Below are 25,940 nucleotides of genomic sequence, written 5' to 3' on the forward strand. Positions count from 1 at the left end.
CGTGCGACAGAGCACAACTTTTAGACGTAAGCTCTCTTCTGCCACACGAATGGGACCCAGTGCTCTCTCGGATCCAGGTCCTCAGGCGGTGCCAGCTGCCATCTTGCTAGCTGCTGTTTCTTTCTGTTTTGTTTTGAGGTTACGGTTCATGTAGCTCAGGCTTAAACTCCTGATCTCTCTGGCCTCAGTCTTCCTAATGTTGGGGTGACAGGCAGGTCCCAACACACCCCTCTCCCCTTGTCACTTCCTTCTGTGGCCCTCACAGGGTAATGGCAAAACCTGGAGATGTTAAAAGCCAGGAGAAAGCCACCGACAGAAGGGACTGGAGACAGCCCAGAAGCCGGAGCCAACAGCAGCACCTCGGCTCCATGTCAGAGTCACACCTCGATGGACTGAGCCCGGAGAGTCCAAATTAACAGGAATCTAATTGACCGGGCTGGAGAGATAGATGGCTCCGCAGGTAAGAGCACTGACTGTTCTTCCAGAGGTCCTGAGTTCAATTCCCAGCAACCACATGGTGACTCACAACCATCTGTAATGGGATCCGATGCCCTCTTCTTGAGTGTCTGAAGACGGCAACAGTGTACTCACATAAATAAACTTTAAAAAAAAAAAAAAAAGGGAATCTAACTGATCAACGGAAATATGAAGAAATCAAGAATGGTGTTACCCCATGACCTTAGGAGTACTGTGAGCACAGCCCATGACCCCAGGAGCACTGCGAGCACAGCCCGAGACCCCAGGAGCACTGCGAGCACAGCCCGCGACCCCAGGAGCACTGCGAGCACAGCCCGTGACCCCAGGAGCACTGCGAGCACAGCCAGGTTTCAGCAAAAGGAAATGAATGGCCCATTCCTGAGAACACAGTTCATCACCATCGGGGATCAATAGCGAGACGTGGCAAACGGGCTCTCCCAACTCCTTGGCTCCAGGCCCACGAGTGGTGCACATACGTACATGCAGGGAACACCCCCACACAGAATAATTTAAAGTCTCTGAATAAGACGCAAGTGGTGGGGCACACCTTGAGAACACCGGGGAGGACGAGGCACGCAGATCTCAGATCTCAGAGCTTGAGGCCAGCCTGGCCTACAGAGTGAGACCCTGTCTCCAAATAATCAATTAGGTAACCAATTAAAAGTGTCACTTATGAGCCAGGTGTGGTGGCGCACGCCTGTGATCCCAGCACTTGGGAGACAGAGGCAGGTGGATTTCTGAGTTCGAGGCCAGCCTGGTCTACAGAGTGAGTTCCAGGACAGCCAGGGCTACACAGAGAAACCCTGTCTCAAACAAACAAAAAAAAAAGCAAAAAGCAAAACCAAAGCACAAAGAGGGAAGAGCCCTGCCTGCAGACCCGTCGACTGGGCAGAGGGAAAAGACAGATGCCCTGGTGCGCAGAAGGACCCGAGCGTGTCAAACTCGGTCCCCGCAGGTCTTGCTCTCTCCCTTGCAGAACCAGTAGATGACATTCCTCAAGCTGGCCGCCAAGGGCTGCTTCCTCATGGCTGAACAAAACGCCAAGGTCCAGCTATCAAAGTCCATCATTTGTCTACACTGGCTGACTCGTTCAATCAGGACTTACCAAGTCACCCACGCAGCCTTCCCCTTTCTCCCTAAGGTCCACTGCTGCAGAAGCGCCTGCTATGCCAATCTAGAGGCAGCTCCCCCTCCAATTCCCACCTGCCTGTCCCTGGGGTAAATAAATGTCCTTTGTGCTGAGGGTCTGAGGTCCCGGTGTGTTCCTCCTCAGACTGTAAGGCCTATTGCAGACAAGGGAAACCTGGGGTACTAGGCAGTAAGCTTGAAGGCATTCTAGGGTCTGCGGGCAGGGTGCACTATCCTGCCTAGTTCTGAAAGGCACAGGACTGCAGTGACTGAGGTGGGGTCAACTCTGCCTAGAGACAGGAATGAAAGCGGGTGTCCTCAGACCCAGACTAGCAGGCATACTGCTGAAGGACAAAGGCAGTCAGAGGACCTCAAAGTCCAGAATACTCACAGCCCGTGGTGAGTGGTGACAGAAGCCTGAGGTGGCTCTGCTGGGACCCTTCACAGCCCCTAGGAGGGGACCCAGTTAAAGGGGAGGTCTGTTAAGACCTGTAACCAGTCAGGAGAGGCCAGAGCAGGAGGCGAAAGGCCAGGGCCTGTTCCGTTCTGCTCTGTTTAGCTGTGGGTCTTGGGCACGTGGTCTTGGGCACGTGGTCTTGGACACTGTAAATTTACATCAAGGCCCAGCCCAAGGTTAAGGATGGGGCTGTGGATACAAACCTCTTCCTCACACTCGTCTCTGCATTCCTTTCCCGTGCCCTCTTAGAGCAGAGCCTGCACCCCAGGATCTGCCCTGCATCCTACAGCATGTATCTGCCCCACCCCGGCAGCCTGCAGAAGACAAGCATGGAGCAATGTGCTCCAGCAGAGGTAGGCTGTCCTAGCCTGCCCACTGCACACACATGCTCGTAGCTTTATTTCAGGGTGCGAGGGCTGTAAGATGAAATCTCTCTGTGTAGCCAAGGCCATCTTTCACGAGCCCCCTGGCTCACTTTCCCATTTCTAAGACCTCAGGCATGTGCATCGCCACGCCCAGTTTCTAAATCTTACAACTATCCTGTGGGCCGGGCAGTGTTAATGCGGCTGGGGAAACTGAGGGCCCACACTTGCATGCACACGGGCACAATGGAAATGGGGGTCCTAGAGGCACACAGTACAGGTTGGCCAGTACGGCCGCTGAGCCAAAGGGACGCGCTCGCCACCTAGTGGCCATGAGCGGAAACACACGGCGGATACTGTCGCCTACAGCTACCGAACCTGGCCGGGAAAAGAACAGAGACACAATTCTGATACAGTTCTATAAAGAAAAGTTACGTGGGCCGGCAGGTGGCGCACTCCAGCATCCCAAAAGTCAGGAAGAGGCAGGAGAATTACAATGAGTTACAGGCCGGTTTGGGCTACACTGTCACAATAAACAGTAAAAAACAAAAAACCTAAGAGCGTACAGGGCAGTGATGGCCACGCCTTTAATCCCAGCACTTGCGAGGCAGCGGCAGACGGATTTCTGAGTTCGAGGCCAGCCTGGTCTACGGAGTGAGTTCCAGGACAGCCAGGGCTACACAGAGAAACCCTGTCTCAAACAAACAAACAAAAAAACCCTAAGAGCTCACAAGATCGATTCTCAACAAGAGGGACTGACGCCATCTGCAGGCCTCCAAGGCACCGGAACGCAGGAGGCGCCTACGCCCACACTCCCAGGATGCCCCGCGCATGACGCTAGGTCGTGCCCCGGGAGAAACTTGTACAAGCCCGTCGCGCTGCACTCTGGGAACTGTAGTCTCCGTGGAGAGAGGCGGGACTCAGACGTGGCTGACCAGTAGCCAATGAAGAAGCTAAGAACTTAGAACGCCAGTAGCTGTATCCAATGGACGCACGGCATCGGGAGGGCGGGACTTCCGGCAGAGGCCATGGTGAGAGCCTGCGCGAAAAGTGACACTTCCTTTTGTGACTGGCGGTGAACGAGCGCGCAGTGCAATGAAGGCGTCGGGCACGGTAAGGAGGCCGCGGCGGGGCGAGAGGTGCGGCGTTGGCGGCAGGGCCGCTCAGGTTGGCTGTGTCCTCCAGGATGGTGGCGCCTTCCGTCGCCAGGGTCCCTCCCTGCTCCCGGGCAGCTCTCCTCGCCCACAGCCTCCTTACGGCCATCATGGCGGCCGCCGCGTGCTGGGCGGCCTGGGAGGGAGCGGGTTAGATCGAGGCTGCACCGGAAGGCTCTCTCCGTGCTTTCGGAGTGTAGCAGGGCTACACTCTTCTCTATTGCCAAATCTGACTCCATGGTGGTTTGGGAGTCGGAAGCTGGCCTGGTCTACCTAGACTCGAGTGGACGGACGCACGGCTCCGCCTCGTTAGAGAGCGTTTGATAAACCAGCGTCGCGGCCGGTTCCCAGCGCTGGATACACAGCCTGGTGCCACCCGCGTATCTCAGTACTTGAGATCGAATCAGGTCGCCACTTGAGCCGTCCTTAGCTAGTTCTTTTTTTTGGGTGGGGGGTTGAGACAGGGTTCGTCTGTGTAGACCTGACTGCCCGGGAACCCGCTCTTTGTAAACAAGGCTGGTCGCGGACACGAAATCTGCCTGCAGCCTGGTCTACAGAGTGAGTTCCAGGACAGCCAAGGCTACACAGAGAAACCCTGTCTCGGAAAAAAAAAATTTTAAAAAAGTCGGCCTGCCTCTGCCTCCCAAGTGCTGGGATTAAGGCGTGCGCCACCACCGCCCGGCTCTTTGCTAGGACAAACAGCAAACAGTAGCCCAGGGTGCCGCATCTCATACTGACCCTGTGAGCAGGATTACTGTGAGAGGCACAGAGCTGGTGTGTTGGACAGATGCAGTCCTTCTGGCTCTCGATGTAGCCTGGAATCATCCATTGATCCCCATCCAGAGACAGTGTCTCGTGGAGAACAGGCTGGACTTTTAAAGTCAGACTTTCCTGCTCTGGGATTAAAGACAGCCATTGTTGCCACCTTAGCCTGGAGTTTTCTGGAAAGAGCGGGGGCAGCCTGGCACGTGTATATGACCTAGGCTTTGCAGCTGGAGAAACTGAGGCAGCTTTATAGCGGGACACGAGCATTCTGTTATTCTGTGGGCTCCTGTAAGGTGAAATGTGTGAGACCAGCTTTGGTCGTCTGTGGCGGGGGCAGCTTGGGCACCCTGCCTGTGGGATGACTGGGTCTCAAGACAGGCTCCACCCCCATATATGCAACTTCCTCTGACATGTCTTTCAGCTTCGGGAGTACAAGGTGGTGGGGCGCTGCTTGCCAACCCCAAAATGCCACACACCGCCACTGTACCGTATGCGGATCTTTGCACCCAACCATGTGGTGGCCAAGTCCCGCTTCTGGTACTTTGTGTCACAGCTGAAGAAGATGAAGAAGTCATCTGGGGAGATTGTGTACTGCGGGCAGGTGAGGCCTGGGCCCCATAGGGTGACTGGTCACTGGGTACCATCAGAGCCAGGGCAGCACATCTCACGGTCCTCCCTGACCCCCACAGGTGTTTGAGAAGTCACCCCTGCGTGTGAAGAACTTCGGCATCTGGCTGCGCTACGACTCTCGCAGTGGCACTCACAACATGTACCGAGAATACCGTGACCTGACCACCGCTGGCGCGGTCACACAGTGCTGTGAGTCTCCAGCCCCCTGCCAACCCCTGGCACCCAACCCAAGAACTGCCGCTGCCTGTAGCGGCTGTTTAAATAGTGGTGCGCATAGCAAAGGGGCTTCGTCGCCTTTGGGGGGCTGTGCAGTGCCCCCCAGAGTGAATCAGCAGGCTCTACAGTCCTGAGGGCACTCTGGGTGGCTGGGGCTGATTTTCTTCTCTTTCCACAGATCGAGACATGGGTGCCCGGCACCGTGCCCGCGCACACTCCATCCAGATCATGAAGGTGGAGGAGATTGCAGCTGGCAAGTGCCGCCGGCCAGCTGTCAAGCAGTTCCACGTGAGTGGCCCTGAGTGTGGGCTGACGCAGGGCTGCGGGGGGTGGTTGCGCCTGGACAGCCCCGGACATTCCTCATCTCCCTCCCCACAGGACTCCAAGATCAAGTTCCCGTTGCCCCACCGGGTGTTGCGGCGCCAGCACAAGCCACGCTTCACCACCAAGAGGCCCAACACGTTCTTCTAGACACAGAGACCCACTGAATAAAACCTCCAGACTGTCCTTGCTCGTGTCTTCTGTGTCCCTGGAGAGGTCCCGGGTGATCCCTAGCAACATGCCAGCCTGCCCGCCAGGCTCAGCGGCATCGTTCTATAGTCGTGTATCTCACTAAATTAACTTCCACCCCACTGCAACTTGTCTAGGACATAGCCTGAGCCCTGCCTGTGACAGGGGTGGCAGTCTGTTTCTGGACTCTCCAGGGTGCTGGCTCAGGCCTGAGAATTCCAGGCACGAGCATAATCCAAGCCTGTGGGCCTGGTTGAGCTCTTTATCCTGCAGGCTGTAAGCCTCTGCTAGGTGGAAATGAGGCCAGCCAAGCCACGGGCCTTGAGTTTCCAAGCTTTAGAAGGACCAGAGGCTTACACTTCCTGCATCACAGAGGAAAACAAGGGAGGGTCCTTTTGTTGGGTGTGGCCTGCAAGGCACCATCACTGTGCCTAGCTTCAAATTAGGGACTACCACAGCTCCCAAGAGGCTTCCTACTGGTCCCAGGCAGGAACATACTGCAGCTGAGGCTGCCCCGCCCCCTGCAGACACTCCATCCGGTGCACGTGCGCACATAGCCCAGAGTAATGCTTCCTGGGATAGCTAGGTGTGAAGGGTGCATTGGAGGAACACATGAGTCCCAGACCGTCCAGCGCCAGCTTCTGAGTACAAGCCTGGCAAAGGAGGCTGTGTGGATGGGAAGTCCGTACCGTAGACTGCAGTGAGGGCATCTGCTCTGGAGGCTTTTCCCACGGAGTCCAGGAATGGGCAGTGCTTCCCTGTGCAGGGTGGGGCCAGGGGCTGCTGCTTTGGACCCACGAAGAATCCATGGAGAGTCCCTTGTCTTGATCTGGTTTTGTGTAGCCCCTGTATTAGGCCCGCATCTGTGACTCCTGCTCCAGGGCATTAGGTGCCTCTGGCCTCTGCAGGCACCCGTATTCCTATGCAGCTGCCCTTCAGCCACATGCAGAATTTTAAAGTTTTGTTTTTGGCATGGTGACTGGTGCGAGACAGCCCAGCCCTCAGAAGGCAAGGACAGATGTGAGTTTGAGGCCATCCTGGTCTACAAGGTGAGTTCCAGAACAGCCAGGGCTACACAGAGACCCTATCAAAAAAATTAGAGCCCCTCAAAAACATTGGGTATGTACCCAACCAGCCCCAGCTCACTGATGCCAGGCTCTGGGCACAACTGCAAGTGTAGTCCCAACATGGCCGCCTAGCAGGCCTGCCTCAGGCGTCTGTACCGTCGCGTCCTCCCTTCTGGCTGCAGAAGGCCTTGTGCACAGGCCAGCTCAGTTCTCATCTGAAGCTTTTCAAAAGCAGGACTGTAATCCCAGCACTCTGGGAGGCAGGCGGATTTCTGAGTTCGAGGCCAGCCTGGTCTACACAGTGAGTTCCAGGACAGCCGGGGCTACACAGAGAAACCCTGTCTCGGAAAAAAAAAAAACCAAAATCCCCCCCCCCCCCCAAAAAAGGACTGGTGAGAGAGCTCAGTTAAGAGCACTGACTGCTCTTCCAGAGGTCCCGAGTTCAATTCCCAGCAACCACATGGTGGCTCACAACCATCTGTACTGGGGTCTGATGACAGTACTCAGGTGTAAATATAAAAGTCGTAAATAAATAAACCGTAAAGCCCTTTCAACCTCCTCAGTACCGCTCTCAAGCTTCTCACCTGCGCTTGGGAAACTGTCCTAGCCGCGGCCCTCCTAACAGCGCCTCCAGGCAGGTCGTCGAGCAAATACACAGCATGCGCGGCCACCAGGGGGCGCGAGACCACCCGAGACATTCGAGGGCTCTACAGGGAATCAACCCTGAATACCCAGAAACGGTTCACCAGGAAAGGGTCCCATGGTGACAGTTCTGCATCACCCCAGGCCCTGGGTCCCTTGGAAGCCACTACACGCAAACTTCTGGACCCAGTTATGCCAAAGTACCTGCAACAGAAGGGAGAAATGGGTACCCAGTGGACCCTCACTTGGCATCCCAGCACTAGGGAAGCCGAGGCAGAAGGATTGCCACACCTTTGAGGCCAGCCCTTGGGAAAGAAAGGAAGAGAAGACAGGAAGGGGGAGGACGGCCAGGTCAGGTGTGGTGCACACTCTTGTGTCCAGTAGGGTAGGCCCATGTCAGGACTCCACGCCAGCCTGGGCTGCACGCGACACACACACACTCACACAATAGGTCCAGACTACCCTTGTGCAGGTGAGGAAACTGAGTCCTAAACAGAAGGAAGAAATTCTCCAAGAGAACATGAGTGCCTCTCACCGGTTTAGCAAGGTTGGACAGTCCCTTCTCCACGCCGCGGAGGGCAGATGCTCTCTGGGGGGAGGGCTCAAGTGGCGCGGTTTTCCTTATGGAGCCCGGAAGTCCCCGAAAGTGAGCCCAGTCCCGGGTTCCTCGTAGCTCCGGTTCCTGACTCCCGCAGGCTGTGTGAGCGGAGGGGAGCCGAGGTCTGAGCCGATGGCCCTGCCCGTCTGTCCACAACCGTGCACGGAACAAGCCCTAGGCGAGGGAGAAAGGGCAGGCAGACGAGTGTCCCCCCACCCCGTCCCTGCTGCCCGTCCCCCCGCAGGCCCGCTCGCCCCAGGACGGAAAGGGTGCGGGTCGCGCCCGCCTCCCAGGCTGGGGGCGGAGCCGCGCTGACCCCGGAGCTCAATAAATCCGCAGCGCGAAAAGCGAGTGGGTCGACGGCGCAGCGGGGATCGCGCTGCCACGCTCGCTCTGACCCGGAGTCCCCGACGTCGTCCGCATCCTCTCCGCGCCGAGTCACCTGTCTCCATGGAGGGCGGGGAGGCCGGGGCCCCGGCCACCTTCGGCGCCTGGGACTACGGCGTGTTCGCGACCATGCTGCTGGTGTCCACGGGCATCGGGCTGTGGGTCGGCCTGGCCCGCGGCGGCCAGCGCAGCGCCGACGACTTCTTCACCGGGGGCCGGCAGCTGGCGGCCGTGCCCGTGGGGCTGTCGCTGGCCGCCAGCTTCATGTCGGCCGTGCAGGTGCTCGGGGTCCCCGCCGAGGCGGCGCGCTACGGCCTCAAGTTCCTGTGGATGTGCGCGGGCCAGGTGCTCAACTCGCTGCTCACAGCCTTGCTCTTCCTGCCGATTTTCTACCGCCTGGGCCTTACCAGCACCTACCAGGTAGGGGACTTGGTCCCACGGGAAGGTTCCGGGAAGATGCCGCGGGCACCGGGCAGGGCCAGGAAGGAGGAAGAGCGAGTCCGGGTCCCACAGCTCGCGGCAGCCTCGGGGCAGTGGCCTCCCGCTGACACCTGTCCCCGCGTGTGCCCCGGACCAGCCACCCACCCGCGCCCAGAGTCCAAACGCCTGCAGCGAGGCGCAGGATTTCCCAGCCGCTCACCAACCCTAGTGAAAACGGGACAGCATCGACCTGTAGTCTGCACTAGGGAGACTGAGTCAGGAGGATTGCCATGAGTACCCGGCCAGCTTGAACTCACTAGGGAGACGCCAGTTTCAAATCTGAGGGCGCACCTGGGCACCCTGCAACCGTCCAACAAGTGTAGTGACAATTTGAAGTCCCCCGTCTGATATCTTAGTACTAGAGAAGCTCTGGCAGGAGGATTGCTGCGAGTTCCAAGCCGGCTTGGCCTACGCAGACTCTGATTCTGTATAAACTCAGCTGGGCACTCCGGGACAGAGTGGGGACAGTGAGGGTGGCCGAGGGGTCACTTGCCCGGTAACCTCCAGCCCTTGGCTCCTTCTGCAGTACCTAGAACTGCGCTTCAGCCGAACGGTCCGGCTCTGCGGGACGCTGCAGTACTTGGTGGCCACGGTGAGCCAGCCGCCCGCCCTGCCACGCCCACACGTGCAATTATCACAGCCCGCCCCAACCTGACCTCATGCCTCACACCCCCATCCTACCTTGCCCTGCCCCTTCCCAGCCTGAGCTCAACTTCTGTGGAACAGACTAGGACCACGCCCACAGCCCCGCCCTGATCCTGCCTAGGAGCACCTTCTTGCCTAACTCCACCCCATCCCACCTAAAATCACTTTCTTGCAACCTGGCTCCGCCCCTCCTGCCTGATCCCGGCTCTCTTCTTTCTTGCTCCGCTCCCACCCCTCCCCCGTTCTCCTGCCCCTTGCATCACTGCCCTCCCCACCCACAGATGCTGTACACAGGCATCGTGATCTACGCGCCTGCACTCATCCTGAACCAAGGTCTGACTGTCGTGAGGGGGAGGGGCCGGGAGTCCAGGCTGGATGAGGGAGACCTAACAGGAGGTGTGTTTTGCAGTGACCGGGCTGGACATCTGGGCATCGCTCCTGTCCACAGGAATCATTTGCACCTTGTACACGACCGTGGTAAGTGGGTTGTGGTGGCCGACACGCGGGAAACCCCAGGCACGCAGCACCACTCCGGTTCCCTGACTCCCCAGGTAGCCTCTGCCTACCTGGGCCGCTGGCCTCTCCTACAGAAGGACTGGTGGAAACGGGAGCTTCAGGTGCAGATGGATCCAGCAGCCCTGACAGAGCTCCGCCTTCCCATTCACTCTGCGGCCTAAGGGGCCTCTGCCTTTCCTGGCTCCGGCCCAGCAGCGAACTGGTTTCCGCTGGCTCTGCCTGAGACTCTGGCCTGCTCTTCTCCCGATCGGCTGTGCCACCTAAGGGCTGGCGTGTTCTGTTGCTGTGTATGGAGATAGAGGCTCAGCTGTCTCTGAATGGCAGGGAGAAATTAGTCTGTGCGTCGGAAGTAGCTGCCTGGCTCCTGTCACAGCTGCATGGGGAGACCGAGGCTGGAAGCTAGGACGTTCTAGGCCAGCCTGGGCTACACAGGCCAGAAACAAACAAAAGGGGTAGTTGTAGGTACTGGACTGTTTGCTGGCACGCCGGGGCCATCGCAACTGTTCTCCCGTACCTGGGCTAACCCCGACCGACCGTGGGAACATGACCGATCATGTCACAGACGGGAAGCTCAAGAAGGGGGCCTTGGCTCCCTGCCCAGGAAACCAGGCAGGGGCAGGGCGAGCGAGCTGGGGGCGCTCCGTCAGCCTTCTCCCCACTCAGCCCTGCCCCGGCAGCCCTGGGCTGCCGGTGACCTGTGACCCCTCTCCCGCACAGGGCGGTATGAAGGCCGTGGTCTGGACAGACGTGTTCCAGGTGGCGGTGATGCTGCTCGGTTTCTGGGTGATCCTGGCCCGAGGTGTCATGCTCGTGGGGGGCCCCAGGAACGTGCTCAGTCTCGCTCAAAACCATTCCCGGATCAACCTGATGGAGTGAGAGATGGGGCCTCACTGTGCATGCAGCCCAGGCTAGCCCCACTTCTGTCCCTCAGCCTTCCCAGCACTGTGTCTCAGAGGGGAAAAAACTCAACATAAAAACTCCTACACATACTTCAAAACTCACTGCGGAATGTCCCCTTATGGATCTAGAGAAGCCGTGGGTGATCTGGGGAGGGTAAGAGCCTCACATAGTTGTTAACCTGCCTCATTCCTGCTCAGCTTTGACCCTGATCCTCGGAGCCGCTACACCTTCTGGACGTTTGTAGTGGGCGGCACCCTGGTGTGGCTCTCCATGTATGGTGTGAACCAAGCCCAGGTTCAGCGCTACGTGGCCTGCCGCACAGAGAGAAAGGCCAAGCTGTGAGTATGCAGGTGAGGGACCCACGCAGAGGCTTCTGGGACAGGCCGCCCCACCCACACACTCCTAAGGCCCCTCCATCCCCAGGGCCCTGCTTATCAACCAGCTGGGACTCTTCCTGATTGTGGCCAGCGCAGCTTGCTGTGGTGTCGTCATGTTCGTCTACTACAAGGACTGTGACCCCCTCCTCACAGGCCGCATCTCGGCCCCTGACCAGGTGAGCTGACGCGCACCAGACTCTGCCCAGCTTTCCCGTCGTGGGGCGGGGCTGGAAAAGCATCCTTCTAGAGGGCACAGGCTGCCAACTTCATGAGACAGAGAGCTCAGAGGATGGTCTGAGGAAAGCCGGGAGAGAGCCAAAGCCGTCCGTGTGAGAGCAGGCCACACAACTGAGGACATCAGGAAGAGTTAAAACCTCAGCCTTCGAGACAGGACACTCATGATAATAATAGCTGGGCCTTCCTTTGGGAGGGTCATGGGTTGTTGAGATTGGGGTTCATGAAGCTCAGGCTGACCTACAACTCACAATGTAGCCGAGGCTGCCCCGTCTCCTTGGCCTCTCATCACAGAGGCCTCTGTCTTCCGCAGTACATGCCGCTGCTGGTGTTGGACATTTTTGAGGATCTGCCCGGAGTCCCCGGGCTCTTTCTGGCTTGCGCCTACAGTGGCACGCTCAGGTGAGCTTCCGGCTTGCCCCTCTGGGCCTAAGTGACTGACCACCATCCCCTGGAGTATGCCAAGTCTGGCCTTGTCCATCAGGTAGGGAGGGTGGCCCGAGGCAGGGGGACCGCAGCAGCTCTGTCCGATGTGTCCTAAGACTTTCTTCTCCTCCAAACACAGCACCGCGTCCACCAGCATCAACGCCATGGCGGCTGTAACTGTGGAAGACCTCATCAAGCCGAGAATGCCCAGCCTCGCACCCCGGAAGCTGGTTTTCATCTCTAAAGGGCTCTGTGAGTTTGGGGGACTGGGGTTTGGGACCAGGGGTGGTACCCAGCCCTGACCGAGCTACCCCTCCCTCACAGCCTTCATCTATGGTTCAGCCTGCCTCACTGTGGCTGCTCTGTCCTCGCTGCTGGGAGGAGGTGTCCTCCAGGTGAGCCCCCAACCCACCTGCCTTGCACCTACATGAGTCTCAGCTGACGCTCAGGAGATGTCCGGGCTCCTGAGAGCACTAGCGGGGGTGGGTGTGGGGGTGGGGGTGAACGCCTGTCTTCCGAGAGGCTGAGGCGGGAAGGAGTTCAAGGCCACTCCTAGCTACAGAGAGAGTTCGAGGGCACACAGGAAATCCATCACTGACGCTGTCTATGAGCCTTAGGGGAAAAATAGGATTAAGGAAATTGGGGCACAGAGCAATCTCAAGACATGCAGTGGTATTCCATGGGGTAAACTGAGTCCTGAGAAGTGGTGCGTAAGCCCAGTCCTCCACCTGCTGCAGGGCTCCTTCACCGTGATGGGTGTCATCAGTGGGCCGCTGCTGGGCGCCTTCACGCTCGGGATGCTGCTCCCAGCCTGCAACACACCAGTGAGTGGGGAGGACTGTGGGCGTGGTCTGAGGGAGGCGTGATCATCGATGTACCCGCCCCTCATTGTGGCCCCGCCCCCAGGGCGTCCTCTCTGGGCTGGCAGCGGGCTTAGCTGTATCCCTGTGGGTGGCCGTGGGGGCCACCCTGTACCCGCCTGGAGAGCAGACCATGGGGGTGCTGCCCACCTCGGCTGCGGGATGCACCAATGCCTCCGTCCTCCTGGGCCCACTCGGAGCCGCCAACACTTCCAGAGGGATCCCCAGGTGAACAGCCCGGGGTCGGGCGGGGTCCGTGGTGTGATGTGAGGGTGTTAACGGAATGGACTGGGAGCCGGGGAAACAGCACCTAGGGGACAAAGTCGGTTGGTGCAAAGGCCCTCGGGCCACGCCACGTTCAAGTCCTAAGGCGACAGGGAGGTGACCTGGACTTAATAGAAGTGCAGAGGAGCCAAAGGCAGAATTGGTTTGCTTTTACTCTTATTCTTTGTATTTTACTACTTTGAGGGAGAGTCTCATGTAACCCAGGCTGGCCCTAGAACTCTCTATATAGCCAAAGATGGCCCTGAAGAAACCCCCACCCTCCTTCCTCCACCTGCTGCACGCTGAGGTGACAGGTATGCGCCTGCGTATCTGGCCACTCTGTTTTTACTTTTCTTTCTCCTCCCCTCCCCCTCCTTTCCTTCCCTCCCCTCCCTTCCCCTCCCTTTTAGGTTTCTCTGGACAGGGTTTCTCTGTGTAGTCCTAGCTGTACAGAAACTCACTCTTGTAGACCAGGCTGGACTCAAACTCATATAAAACTGTCTTCTGTCTTTATTAATTATCTGCTTTTGATTGGGATGTAATTCATGTGCTACACAGCTAGCCAGAAAGTTCAAGGTTAGCTGGGTATACTGACCAAGGTCCTCCCCAGCGCTTTAGAGGCAACAGGCTAGATCATAGGCTATCCTTGACTACAGAGTAAGTTTGAGGACAATTTGGTCCACATTAATAAGTTAAAGTTTTTTAATTCTCCCAGCTTCTGGGAGGTCCCATGTTCTAAGTCTGTGGGTTCACTTGTCCTAGGCATTCCTAAAAACAAAATCTTAGACTCTGTAAACTTTTGCATCTGACCTTGGAAGTTCACCCTTGATTGTCTATGGCTGATGTGTCCACCATCAGTTCCTTCCCTTTCCGGGCTGAGTGAAATTCCATTGAATGGATATGCCACATGTTTGGAGCTGCTCATCAGCCGATGACCCTGTGGGCGAGGCCCGGGCTGGTGCTGCTGTGAACAGAGTTCTGTAAACCTTTGGGGACAAAGCCAAGTGTGCAGGGCTCCTCTGCCCAGCCCGCTGGTTGACTCCTGCCCTAGCATTGGAGAGGCCCTGGGTTCCTTCTAGAAAAATAACAAGGAATAACAGAAATGCTAGGTGAAGCTCCGCGCCCGTCTAACCCCTCCCGAAGCCTGGTCGGCTCTGCGGGCATTGTCCTGTGTGCGCCCCTTCAGAGAGCACATCTGGGAGCTTTCTCCTGTGCTCGGCCGCGGAGGTTCTGACCAGAAGCTTTCTTTCTAAGCACTCAGCTTCGTTTAGTTGCAAGATCAACGGGCAACCTTGGTGGGTCATAGGCTGTAGCAGAAAGAGGGGAGACCTGGCCACTGCACGCGTCCCCGAATTTCAGGGATGGCTGAAGCTGGGCGCAGCTGACACTGGCAGACAGACAGGAAAAAGGCACCTCACGCCTGTCTTCTCCCTCTCCAGTTCTGGCCTGGATGCGGGCCGCCCTGCCCTTGCGGACACCTTTTACGCCATCTCCTATCTCTACTACGGGGCTCTGGGCACGCTGACCACTATGCTTTGCGGCGCTGTCATCAGCTACCTAACTGGTAAGTGCAGCGGCCTCCTTCAGGGCCACCGTTCATCCTCCTGCCTCCACCCTTGACTCCCCAAAGGGAGAGATGAAGAGCTGCCAATCGGCTGAGAGCTGGCACAGTTTTTGCATCTTCCTCGAGGCGCCCCGCCCCCACAAGGCCGGTTCCATTTTGCAGATGCTGGAACTGAAGGAGGCAGGTTCCTCCCGGAAAGTCCCTGTTCTGGCCGGGGGATGCGGGTCGCTGTCCGCGGTCCTGAAGCAAATTTCAGCATGGGAGGCTCCTGGGCTCTAAGAGCATCCTGTTTGCTTAGATTTGAGATGGGGGAGGGGAGGTCGTGTCACTCTGCAGCTCAGGCTGACCCTCGTGACAATCCTCCTGCCTCACCTTTGTGAGTGCTTGGATGATGTGTGTACATCCACCACACTCGACACAGACTGTATTTTCTTTTAGTCATGTATTTCCTTTTGAGACCGGATCTCACTTAGCCCAGGCTGGCCTCGAATTCCTTATGTAGCTGAGGCAGGACCTTGAATTTAGGATCCCCCTCTTCCACCGACTCCTGAGTGCAGGAACCACCAGACCTGGTTTATGTGGTTCTGGGGTGGAAACCAGGGCTGCCCTCACAGCCAGCCAGCACTCTACCCTCTGAGGTGGAAGCCTTTGACGCCGGCCCTCGGGCCCAGCCTGGCTCGCTCCTGAGATTCAGCGACTCCGTGCCTCTGGCTGCTGCTGAACTTCTAGACATTAGGGTTGAAACAGTGAGGGCCAAACGCTGGGCACTCGCACACAGCTGAGGTGATGGCGCTCATCTGTGATGTCAAAACACAAAGGCAGAGGCAGGAGGCCTGCCGTGAGTTCGAGGACAGACTGAGCTGTAGCTGGAGACCCAAAGGAGAAAAATAACCTAAGACTGAACCAGCTCGACTCCTCGTGGTTCGGATGAAGCAACTGAGATGAGCTGGGTGGGCCGCCATGGCTGGCGGCAGCAGGACCCGGCAAGCAGGCAACCCTGAGTCTCCGTCCGTCCTCTCTGTCTCTCAGGCCCCACCAAGCGCAGCGCCCTGGGCCCTGGATTACTGTGGTGGGACCTCGCTCGGCAAACAGCATCTGTGGCCCCAAAGGAGGATACTGCCACCCTGGAGGACAGCCTGGTGAAGGTCAGATCCAGCCCCGGTCACTGGGCACCCCGGCCATGGGGACCTGGCGGGTGTGACCAAAGGCGCCCGGCAGATTCCTCTCTGTGGTTAAAGTCGTCTCTTTCCCAGGGGCCGACACATGAGCGCTGTCTATTTTTATCATATCTGTTTTTTTAAACAATTATTTCCTGCCTGTGGCAGGGGAAACTGGTTTCCCCTAGAGAGAGAGAGACAGAGAGAGACACTCATGAAGACTATTCTTAAGATAACGTCACTTAATCCAGAATTACATAAGAAACGGGGGGGGGGGGCGTGCAGGGGGAGCTAGGCTAGAGCTGAGGCTGGGGACTGCAAAGCCAGTTGATGACCTGAAAGTACGAGACACTGTCACATCGGGTCAAGTGACCAGAGTGACACAAAGAAGGGAGATTTTCTAATACATGGCACCAAAGATAGAAATGTGGAGTGCCAGGCCGGGAGTTCAAAGCCAAGCAGAGCCACGTAGCAGGCCTGAGGCTGCCTGGGCCCAGGAGAGCCTGTCTCAGTAACAGAAGGAGACTGGAGGTGCCGGGAGGTGGGGGCCGCAGAGGACCCAGTCCCATCAGGACCACATGGTGAGCAGCACCAGCCTTCACTCCAGCTAGGTTCTGAACCTGATGTAGGCACCCTAGTGATCCCAGCACTGAGGCAGGAGGATCGCTGCAAGTCTGAGGTTACAGCAGGACTGGGTCTGGGTCTTGGTGAAGTGCTTGTGCAACACTGGGGAGGTGGAGGCAGGAGGCTGAGCCTTAGCTACAAGGCCAGTCTGGGCAGCAGCTGACTGTCGTGAAGGGGTGCTGGGCCATCCTGCACGTAGCTGACCTAGCCGTCGGGGACCCCAACTGGGGCGGGTGTATGATGTCCTCCGCTTTCTCCCAGGGACAGGAAGACATCCCTGCTGAGCCTAGGAAGCCACCTGGCTTCAGGCCAGGCGCCGAGACCCACCCGCTGTACCCGAGGCCCGACGCCGAGACCGACCTCTGAGGGTGGGAGCAGGAGGCCAATCACAGCCTCGGGCCTGCAACCTCCTCTCTGGATGCTTGCACCTGAGATTGTACAAAAGCTTGGCTGATACCGGCCCTGCCCGGAAGTCCCTGTGCCCCACCTGCAGCCCCCAAAAAAGGGTTGGTTCTCTATCCACAAAGGACAACGTCTGGAACCTTCGTGACCTTGCAGATTGTAGTAGGCAGCTGAGAACACTCAACTTCTCCAGACTCTGAGGTTTTCCCATTTCACAGGCAGAGAAACTGAGGGCTGTCACCCCAACACCGGGGAGGTGGAGGCAAGAGATTCAGGAGTTCAAGGTCATCCTCAGCTACAGGCCGAGGCCAGCCTGGGCTACAGAAGACCCTCTCCACCGCCATGTAATCTGTGTGAGCAGGGCGCTCCCCAATGAAGGGCTTGCCCAGCACACAAGGCCCACAGTTCCATCCTCACCAACATGATGTTTTTTAAAAACAGTGGAAGGGGTCATAGATACAGGGAAAACCAAGGCAGAGAGAGAAACGGGGTGTCTACAGAACGCAGAGCCCCAAGATTGTGACGCTACCGTGGAGTGCAAGGGGCAGATTCTCCGAGCCCTTGCCAAACACACGGACGGGCGAGTTGGACTGATGGTTTGCAGACTATCAGAGAACGTGTCTCTTCTGTGATCAGTCACCTAACCTCTGCTAACGTGACAGATTCCAGAAGACCCCGCAGACCCCACCCTGTGCTCTGAGCCCTTCCTCCTTGTGCTCTGTACATGCTAGGCAACTGCTCTACCACTGAACCTCACACCTAGACCTCCATTTTTATTTTATTTTTGACACAGGGTCTTAAGGTAATCTGGCGGCTGGGTGGCTATCACTCAGCACTCTTGTGTGTATCAATATTTCATTCTTTTTCATTGCCAAATGGTCTTGTAAGGACATATGCCCAATGTGTCATCCATTCCCAGGGGGTGGAGAGCCACATTGTTTCCAACTTTTGTTCAGTACAAATAAAAATTGATGTAGGTGTTCAGGTGCTGTGGCCTGTGATGTAATCAGCTGGCTGTCAGTCTCCGGCCCACACCTGTGTGCTCCATGAACCCACAGATGGAAAACATTTGAAAAAGTTCTTTACTGAACACACAGCCTTCTGAGGTCATGGCTCCCTCCACAGATGGTGTAAGAACTATCTAGAGAGTGGACCCCGCTCCATACATTAGCTTATCCCCTGGTGATGTCAGGTGTGGTGGCACACCCGTGACCCAGTCCCCGGAAGTCGAAGCAGGACTGTGCTATTGCTCCTAGACTCATTGGGCTATGGAATGTTTTCCTGTCTCAAAACTACAGGACGAGCCGGCTGTGGTGGCACACGCCTTTAATCCCAGCACTTGGGAGGCAGAGGCAGGCGGATTTCTGAATTCGAGGCCAGCCTGGTCTACAGAGTGAGTTCCAGGACAGCCAGGGCTACACAGAGAAACCCTGTCTCAAAAACAAAACAAACAAAACAACAAAAAACCTACAGGACAACAAATCAGCAGACAGCTGGTGTTGTGACCTGGAGAGTTTGTCACACATGCCAGAGGCTCTGTCCCCAAACACGAGCAAGACCAGTCTAGAAGGCTGTGCAGATTGGCTCTGTGCAAACACAAGATGTGTGGGGCCCAGAGCGTTCGCGCAAGGCGGCCTGCAAGCCACACTCATGTTTCTCCGGGGAACTCATTTCTTCGGTGGCTCTGACCTGACTGGTTTAATTTGGGGGGCAGGACTGAGACAAAGTAACTTGCAGCCCAAGGAGACCTCTCTACCTCAGGGGCACCTCCCACTGCTCTGTACCTCAGGGGGACCTCCCACTGCTCTGTACCTCAGGGGGACCCCCCACCGCTCTGTACCTCAGGGGGACCTCCCACTGCTCTGTACCTCAGGGGGACCTCCCACTGCTCTGTACCTCAGGGGGACCTCCCACCGCTCTGTACCTCAGGGGGACCTCCCACTGCTCTGTACCTCAGGGGGACCTCCCACTGCTCTGTACCTCAGGGGGACCTCCCACCGCTCTGTACCTCAGGGGGACCTCCCACTGCTCTGTACCTCAGGGGGACCTCCCACCGCTCTGTACCTCAGGGGGACCTCCCACTGCTCTGTACCTCAGGGGACCTCCCACTGCTCTCTACCTCAGGGGGACCTCCCACTGCTCTGTACCTCAGGGGGACCCCCCACCGCTCTGTACCTCAGGGGGACCTCCCACTGCTCTGTACCTCAGGGGGACCTCCCACTGCTCTGTACCTCAGGGGGACCTCCCACCGCTCTGTACCTCAGGGGGACCTCCCACTGCTCTGTACCTCAGGGGACCTCCCACTGCTCTCTACCTCAGGGGGACCTCCCACTGCTCTGTACCTCAGGGGGACCCCCCACCGCTCTGTACCTCAGGGGGACCTCCCACCGCTCTCTACCTCAGGGGGACCTCCCTCTGCTCTGTACCTCAGGGGGACCTCCCACTGCTCTCTACCTCAGGGGGACCTCCCACTGCTCTGTACCTCAGGGGGACCCCCCACCGCTCTGTACCTCAGGGGGACCTCCCACTGCTCTCTACCTCAGGGGGACCTCCCACTGCTCTGTACCTCAGGGGGACCTCCCACCGCTCTGTACCTCAGGGGGACCTCCCACTGCTCTCTACCTCAGGGGGACCTCCCACTGCTCTCTACCTCAGGGGGACCTGCCACTGCTCTCTACCTCAGGGGACCTCCCACTGCTCTCTACCTCAGGGGGACCTGCCACTGCTCTCTACCTCAGGGGGACCTCCCACTGCTCTCTACCTCAGGGGACCTCCCACTGCTCTCTACCTCAGGGGACCTCCCACTGCTCTCTACCTCAGGGGGACCTCCCACTGCTCTCTACCTCAGGGGCACCTCCCACTGCTCTGTACCTCAGGGGCACCTCCCACTGCTCTCTACCTCAGGGGGACCTCCCACTGCTCTCTACCTCAGGGGGACCTCCCACTGCTCTGTACCTTAGGGGGACCCCCCCACCGCTCTCTTCCTCAGGGGCACCTCCCACTGCTCTCTTCCTCAGGGGCACCTCCCACCGCTCTGTACCTCAGGGGGACCCCCCACCGCTCTGTACCTCAGGGGCACCTCCCACTGCTCTCTTCCTCAGGGGCACCTCCCACCGCTCTGTACCTCAGGGGGACCTCCCACTGCTCTCTACCTCAGGGGACCTCCCACTGCTCTCTACCTCAGGGGACCTCCCACTGCTCTGTACCTCAGGGGGACCTCCCACTGCTCTCTACCTCAGGGGACCTCCCACTGCTCTCTACCTCAGGGGGACCTCCCTCTGCTCTCTACCTCAGGGGGACCTCCCACCGCTCTGTACCTCAGAGGGACCTCCCACCGCTCTGTACCTCAGGGGGACCTCCCACTGCTCTCTTCCTCAGGGGCACCTCCCACTGCTCTGTAACTCAGGGGGACCCCCCACTGCTCTCTACCTCAGGATAACACCTTTAGCACCTGGTCCTCCTGCCTCTGCCTCCTCTTGTCTAGCAAGAAGCTCAGGAGTCCTCCCACAATCTCTCTCCTCCCAGACCCCACTACCTCCATTATTTTGTTTTATTTAATGGTTTGCTTTTCTGAGACAGGGCTTCTCTGGATACTCCTGGCTGTCCTGGAACTCGATATGTACACTAAGCTCACCTGGAACCCAGAGATCCACCTGCCTCTGCCTCCCCAGTGCTGTGACTAAAACGGCACCGCTACTGTACGGCCATTACTTCCCTTATTTTTTCCCCCAAAGGTTGCTCCCTTTTATTTGTTGACAGAGGAGTTGGTATTCTCTTTCTACTGTATAAGACTGGAGGATCGAACTCACATTCTCAGGCTTGGCAGCAAGCTCCTTTACCTATTGAGCCCTCTCTCTGACCCCTCTTTGATCTTTCTTTCTGGCCTCGATTCTTTTTCTTATCTGGATGGCAAACATCTCCACAGCAGCATTAGCTGCCAGCCAGGATGGCGGCAGGCCTGTTTCACCCGGAATGTGTCTGTCTGTCCTTCAGTCACCTGACACGGGGCAGGCAGCCCTATTGACCCCTGGCTTGGAGAAGCCTAATTTCCAGTTCCTCGTTTAGCACAAAGGCTGGCCGATGCTATCAGACCCCTCAGCACGGTGAGCTGCTCTTGGGGAATGTTTCTGCCTCTCATGTTGGGATGATCCAGGCCCTCTGGAGCTCCAGGGTTCTTCCGGTCCCTGGGATGGAAGCCTGCACACCCCTGGCATGGAGGCCCGGCAGCACAGCTGACTTCAATCTCCTGATATTGTTTTTAGCATTTTTGCACGCGCTGCGCTGTCTCCCGCACGCACGCCCCCTCCCTCCGCTGTTCTCAGCAGCTCTCCTGCCGCGCCTTGAGCTCACAAGCCCTCTCCCTGCTGACTCACCCCAGACCCTCACTCCAGACCCTCTCCAAGAACTGCCTGTGCCCGGACCAAGCAAGCACAGAGCCCTGGCCTCCCTGTCTTCCCTGCACACCCCACCCTTGCCCACAGTCCGCAAGGGTCAGCTGGGACCTCCCACAGGGCTGGTGGCTGTGTTTGTCACCCCTGCTGGTCTAGGCATCCGTGGCTCGGGCCAAGAGCCTGCTGACATTCCTGCAGGCTCTGGGGCAGCAGGGCCGCTGTCAGAAAGCCAGGAGGAGCAGAGCCCGCGCCAGGCAGGAAGCAGTTAAGTTCCTTTGGCTGAGTCAGCTTGAGGCTTGGCTGGCTGCAGGGACACCTGCGATGCTGAAACCCAAGGATCGCTCTGCTGGGTGGGACGTGCCCATCATGTTAGCACACGGGAGGTGGAGGCGGGTGGATCTGAAGCTCAGGGTGTCATCCTTTGCTTCAGAGCCAGCCTGGACTGCCCGAGACTGTCTCGAGTCCCAAACAGCAACGACAAACAGATTCAAGACCTGTCCACAGACACTGGAGGCAGAATTGGGGTCCTCCCTCAGGATGAGGGCTCCTCACGCTTAGCTCCCAGATTACCCATGATTCCAACAGAATCCCATGAGGTTGCTGTGCCCCCCCCCCCCCCTTTGGCTACACCGCTCTGGTTCTCCACACTGGCTACCAGGTCTGGCCAGGCAACGGGTTACACAGCAGGAGCTGAGATGTCACTGCCCTAGCAACACAGAGCCAACAAAATTCCAAGAGGTGCTCTTCTAAAATCCCCGCATCTTGGATCAGGAACATGTCTCAGCGGGAGGGCACCTGCCCATCACGTGAGCGGCCGAAACTGCAGGCAGAAGAGTTCCCGGCTCCTGGCTGACGTCCTATTCCCTCCTAAGGAGCAGGGTCTGAGTCTTGCCTCCCGTGCAGCGGCATGCCAGCCCCGCCCCCACAGAGTCTGCCTTAAACACAACAAACAGTAGCAGGAGTGGAAGGAGGGAAGGGGTTTATGAGTTCAGCAGGACTCTTCAGGATGGAGGCGGGATCCAGGGGAGGTTAGCCAGGTGGGCACAAAGCACTGTTGTAGAGTCAGGACAAACAAGTCCTAGAACAAACAAGTGGTGGCAGGACTTAGGAGGCAGAGGCCGGTGGATTTCTGAGTTCGAGGCCAGCCTGGTCTACAGAGTGAGTTCCAGGACAGCCAGGGCTGCACAGAGAAACCCTGTGTTGAAAAAGGAAGGAAGGAAGGAAGGAAGGAAGGAAGGAAGGAAGGAAGGAAGGAAGGAAGGAAGGAAGGAAAGGAGAAAGGCTTGGAACAGACTGAAGTCTGGCAGGTTCTGTAGGGAGAATGACAGTGTCAGCCAGTGGCGGATGTTGAGTGCGGTCTGCTCCTTGATTGGGTTGATGGTTTTCTTGATTTCACCCAACCTGTGCCTTCGAGACTTTTAACAAACCTCAAGAACAATCCCACCATTTCCTCTGTAACAAAAATAAAAAGGCAAATTTTAAGAGCTGGAGAGAGGGCTCAGGAACTCTGGTGCAGAGGATCCAGGTTCGGTGCCCAGCAAACACACACAGTGCGTGTCGTGTGTCAGCTCCAGGGGATCCAGTGCCCATCTCTGACCTCTGACAGGCACCAGGCACACACATCCACATCATTAAAAATTATCAAAATTAATATCTTTAAAAAGAAAAATCAAAGATGAACAAGATTTATTCAGCTGGACAGGGTGGTACACACTTTTAATCCCAGCACTCAGGAGGCAGAGGCAGGAGGATTTCTATGAGTTCGAGGCCAGCCTGGTCTACACAGAGTGTGCGTTCCAAGATAATGAGAGTCACATAGTGAGATGCTGTCTTACACACGCGCACACACACACACACACACGCACACACACACACACACACACATACACACACGCACACACACACACACACACACACAGAGAGGAGGAGTGTGGGGTTGGCTTTCGCCTCCTGGAGCTGTGCGTGTCACAAGAGCAACCCCACAGGGCCGCCCTTTGATGCCGGCCTCTGCTGCTTGTCCCCTATCAGCACAGCCCACATTATCCAGTGCAACAGATTGCCGCAGGGGAGGAGGAGAGGGGTCAACCCCAGAAAGCAAACAGGCCGTGGGCCTCCGCGTTGTGTCCCCAGGGGCCTTGTCACACTGGGCTTCAGGCCTGCCCAGCCCACCTCCCAGCAGGGCTCCTGCGGTTGCTGGATTCGGTCCTTTCTCAAACATTTGTTTTGAGACAAGATGCCTGCAGGTGAGTCACCGCCAGGTCAGCTGAAGGGGGAGGGCGGGGCAGGGCTACAGCTGCATAGGCCCTGGGGGCAGATGAGGATCTGGGGCCACGGTGGCCTCAAGTCCTGAGGGGAGACCAGCACAAGATACAGTGTTAGGACAGAGGCCAGGAGTCTGCAGGGAGGAAACTGACGGACCAGCAGGCACAGACGTCCCCAGAGCCAGTGACTTCATGGAATGAAGGGACCAGGACAGGACAGCTGAGGGTGGCTCGGGTGGCGCGAGGGCTTGAAGGTGCCTGACAACAGTTTGGTGTTGGACTATTCTGTGACTTGACAGAGGAGAGGTCCCTTAGAGAAGAGGAAACCAAGGGCCTGTAGACTGCAGTCCCATTCACATAACTGATGGAATAAACCAGACCCAGGAGCTGAGCCCTGTCCTGAGCACTGGTTGCTCTTGCAGAGGCCCGCCACCTCTGTGAGCACTGAATGCATATGGTGCAGACAAGCAGGTGACAGTAAGACACATGGAAAGTTAAAAGGCAGAGTACGCCGGGTACGCCGCTGTCCTTCCAGCACTGGGGGTGTAGTGACAGGGGCACCCTACGACTCACTGGCTGGCCACATCGGTAACTTCCAGGTTCAGTGAGAAAGCCTGTCTCAGAAAAAGGCGGAGAGCAGCAAGGCCCAAGGACATCCTAGGGGCTTCACACACACACACACACACACACACACACACACACACACACACACACACGGAACGACGAAACAAGTAACTTAGAGACATAATAGAAAACAACAAAAAATAAAACGGAGGCCAGGCTTCGTGCAGCCAATCACAGTGCACAAGTGGAGGCCACAATTCCAGCCTGGCCTGGGTTGCAGGCCAAAGGAAGAAACCGGAAGCAGCCCTTCTTCTGCACCCTGACCCAATGGGGTCCGAACCCACTCATGGGCTCTGTGAGTTTGCCCTGGGTCTCAAGGCGGCAGGCAGCCCTGGAAGGCCAACTCTGCTCCCAGGAGAGTCCTCTGGTGTGGTGGTGCTGGCTTGGTGACAACACATGGAGTCTCCTGCCCTTAGCTGAGTGACCTGAGACTTGTTTAGATATTTGGATTCGCCGGGCGGTAGTGGCACGCGCCTGTAATCCCAGCACTCTGGGAGGCAGAGGCAGGCGCATTTCTGAGTTCGAGGCCAGCCTGGTCTACAGAGTGAGTTCCAGGACAGCCAGGGCTACACAGAGAAACCCTGTCTCGAGAAAATAAAAAATAAAAAGATATTTGGATTCTTTTTAACTAAACTGACACCGTTCTCTCCTCACATACAAGCTTTGTCTTATATCCACTGCTTGGGAGAGAACTAAGAACAGGATCCAGCCCCCCAGTGAGGGGGATCCTAGGCAGGGCTCCACCCCTGAGCCACGCCCCAGCCCCTCACTGGGGGATTCTTTTTTTGTTTGTTTTTGGTTTTGTTTTTGTTTTTTTTTTTTTCCGTGACAGGGTTTATCTGTGTAGCCCTGGCTGTCCTGGAACTCACTCTGTAGACCAGGCTGGCCACGAACTCAGAAATCCACCTGCCTCTGCCTCCCAAGTGCTGGGATTACAGGTGTACGCCACCACCGCCGCCCAGCTCACTGGGGGATTCTAAGCAGGGGCTCTACCCCTGAGCCATGTCCCAGCCCCTCACTGGGGGATTCTAAGCAGGGGCTCCACCCCAGAGCCACGCCCCTGCGCCTCCCTGGGGATTTCTAGGTAGGGCTCCACCCCTGGGCACCTCTGGGCCTCGCTGGCTGTGGGTGAAGATAACGCAGTTTGCTCTGGCTGTGGATGGCTGGGCTTGCGGGCTGAAGTGGGTGACCTCAGAAGTATATCATGTGCAAAAGATTAAGGCTTGATTCCGAGTAGACGAATTTCGCAAGCAAGTGTGTGAAAAATGTACCTTTTGGGAGGAGCATATAAAAAGTTCTTCAAGGTGTTTTCCAAGGTGCTGTATGAGAGAGGGTAGCTTAAAACTGGGGTATTGGGTCCCAGTATTAGGTCTTCCAACCCCTAGTTTTTGAGGTGATGTGGTCACTGACTGATTCTGAGTGAGTATAATCCTATTTCTGTCATCCTCTACATGAGTGGCTGAAACATCAGAGTTTGAGGACAGACTAATATTCACAGGGAAACCTACTTCATAGAAAGTAGTAGCTGGGCAGCAGCTCAGGGGGTGGCTTAGTTGATACAGTGCTCATAGCTCGGTTGATAGAGTGCTTGTGGCTCAGTGATACAGAACTTGCCCAGCGTGCATGAAGCCCTGGGTTCCATCCCCAACACATCAGGTTATGACCCCCAAACCTCTACTCTTGCCACTCAGGAGGCTGAGGAGGGTGAACCCCTTAGGCCAGTCTGTTGGACACAGAGAGATCCTGTCTCAACACCACCAACAAAAAGAGGTCCACCTGGCCACTCCAAGAATCTCTGTGTCCGCACAACCTGCGAGCGTAT

The 25,940-nt window shown here is 57.2% G+C and overlaps 2 protein-coding genes and 1 non-coding gene across 3 annotated transcripts; all 3 read left to right on the plus strand.

The window, feature by feature from the left end:
• Positions 1 to 3,422: 3,422 nt before the first annotated feature.
• Positions 3,423 to 5,696, plus strand: Rpl18a (ribosomal protein L18a). Its single transcript, XM_052162562.1, has 5 exons — positions 3,423 to 3,537; positions 4,765 to 4,944; positions 5,033 to 5,162; positions 5,368 to 5,477; positions 5,568 to 5,696. Exons 1-5 carry the CDS (start codon positions 3,520 to 3,522, stop codon positions 5,658 to 5,660), a joined length of 531 nt encoding a protein of 176 aa, XP_052018522.1. The 5' UTR covers positions 3,423 to 3,519; the 3' UTR covers positions 5,661 to 5,696.
• Positions 5,189 to 5,319, plus strand: LOC127669071 (small nucleolar RNA SNORA68). Its single transcript, XR_007974278.1, has one exon. It is a non-coding gene; the product is annotated as a small nucleolar RNA SNORA68 (small nucleolar RNA).
• A 2,760-nt stretch (positions 5,697 to 8,456) lies between the features above and the next one.
• Slc5a5 (solute carrier family 5 member 5) lies at positions 8,457 to 16,806 on the plus strand. The gene is made up of 15 exons (XM_052162635.1): positions 8,457 to 8,813; positions 9,400 to 9,465; positions 9,800 to 9,851; positions 9,928 to 9,995; positions 10,752 to 10,906; positions 11,132 to 11,272; positions 11,358 to 11,487; positions 11,859 to 11,947; positions 12,111 to 12,223; positions 12,296 to 12,366; positions 12,709 to 12,795; positions 12,878 to 13,059; positions 14,535 to 14,659; positions 15,689 to 15,804; positions 16,702 to 16,806. The coding sequence occupies exons 1-15, from the start codon at positions 8,457 to 8,459 to the stop codon at positions 16,804 to 16,806; spliced, it is 1,857 nt and encodes a 618-aa protein (XP_052018595.1).
• Positions 16,807 to 25,940: the final 9,134 nt, after the last annotated feature.

This window comes from Apodemus sylvaticus, chromosome 18 (assembly GCF_947179515.1).
Source record: "Apodemus sylvaticus chromosome 18, mApoSyl1.1, whole genome shotgun sequence".
NCBI classification, from domain to species: Eukaryota; Metazoa; Chordata; class Mammalia; order Rodentia; family Muridae; genus Apodemus; species Apodemus sylvaticus.

Coding starts and splice junctions, on each gene's coding strand:
- Slc5a5 (XM_052162635.1), top strand. CDS start 8,457: ATGGAGGGCGGGGAGGCCGGGGCCCCGGCCACCTTCGGCGCCTGGGAC. Junction 9,466..9,799: donor TGCAGTACTTGGTGGCCACG/GTGAGCCAGCCG, acceptor CCCCACCCACAG/ATGCTGTACACAGGCATCGT. Junction 12,224..12,295: donor TTTCATCTCTAAAGGGCTCT/GTGAGTTTGGGG, acceptor CCTCCCTCACAG/CCTTCATCTATGGTTCAGCC.
- Rpl18a (XM_052162562.1), top strand. Junction 4,945..5,032: donor AGATTGTGTACTGCGGGCAG/GTGAGGCCTGGG, acceptor TGACCCCCACAG/GTGTTTGAGAAGTCACCCCT. Junction 5,478..5,567: donor CAGCTGTCAAGCAGTTCCAC/GTGAGTGGCCCT, acceptor CCCTCCCCACAG/GACTCCAAGATCAAGTTCCC.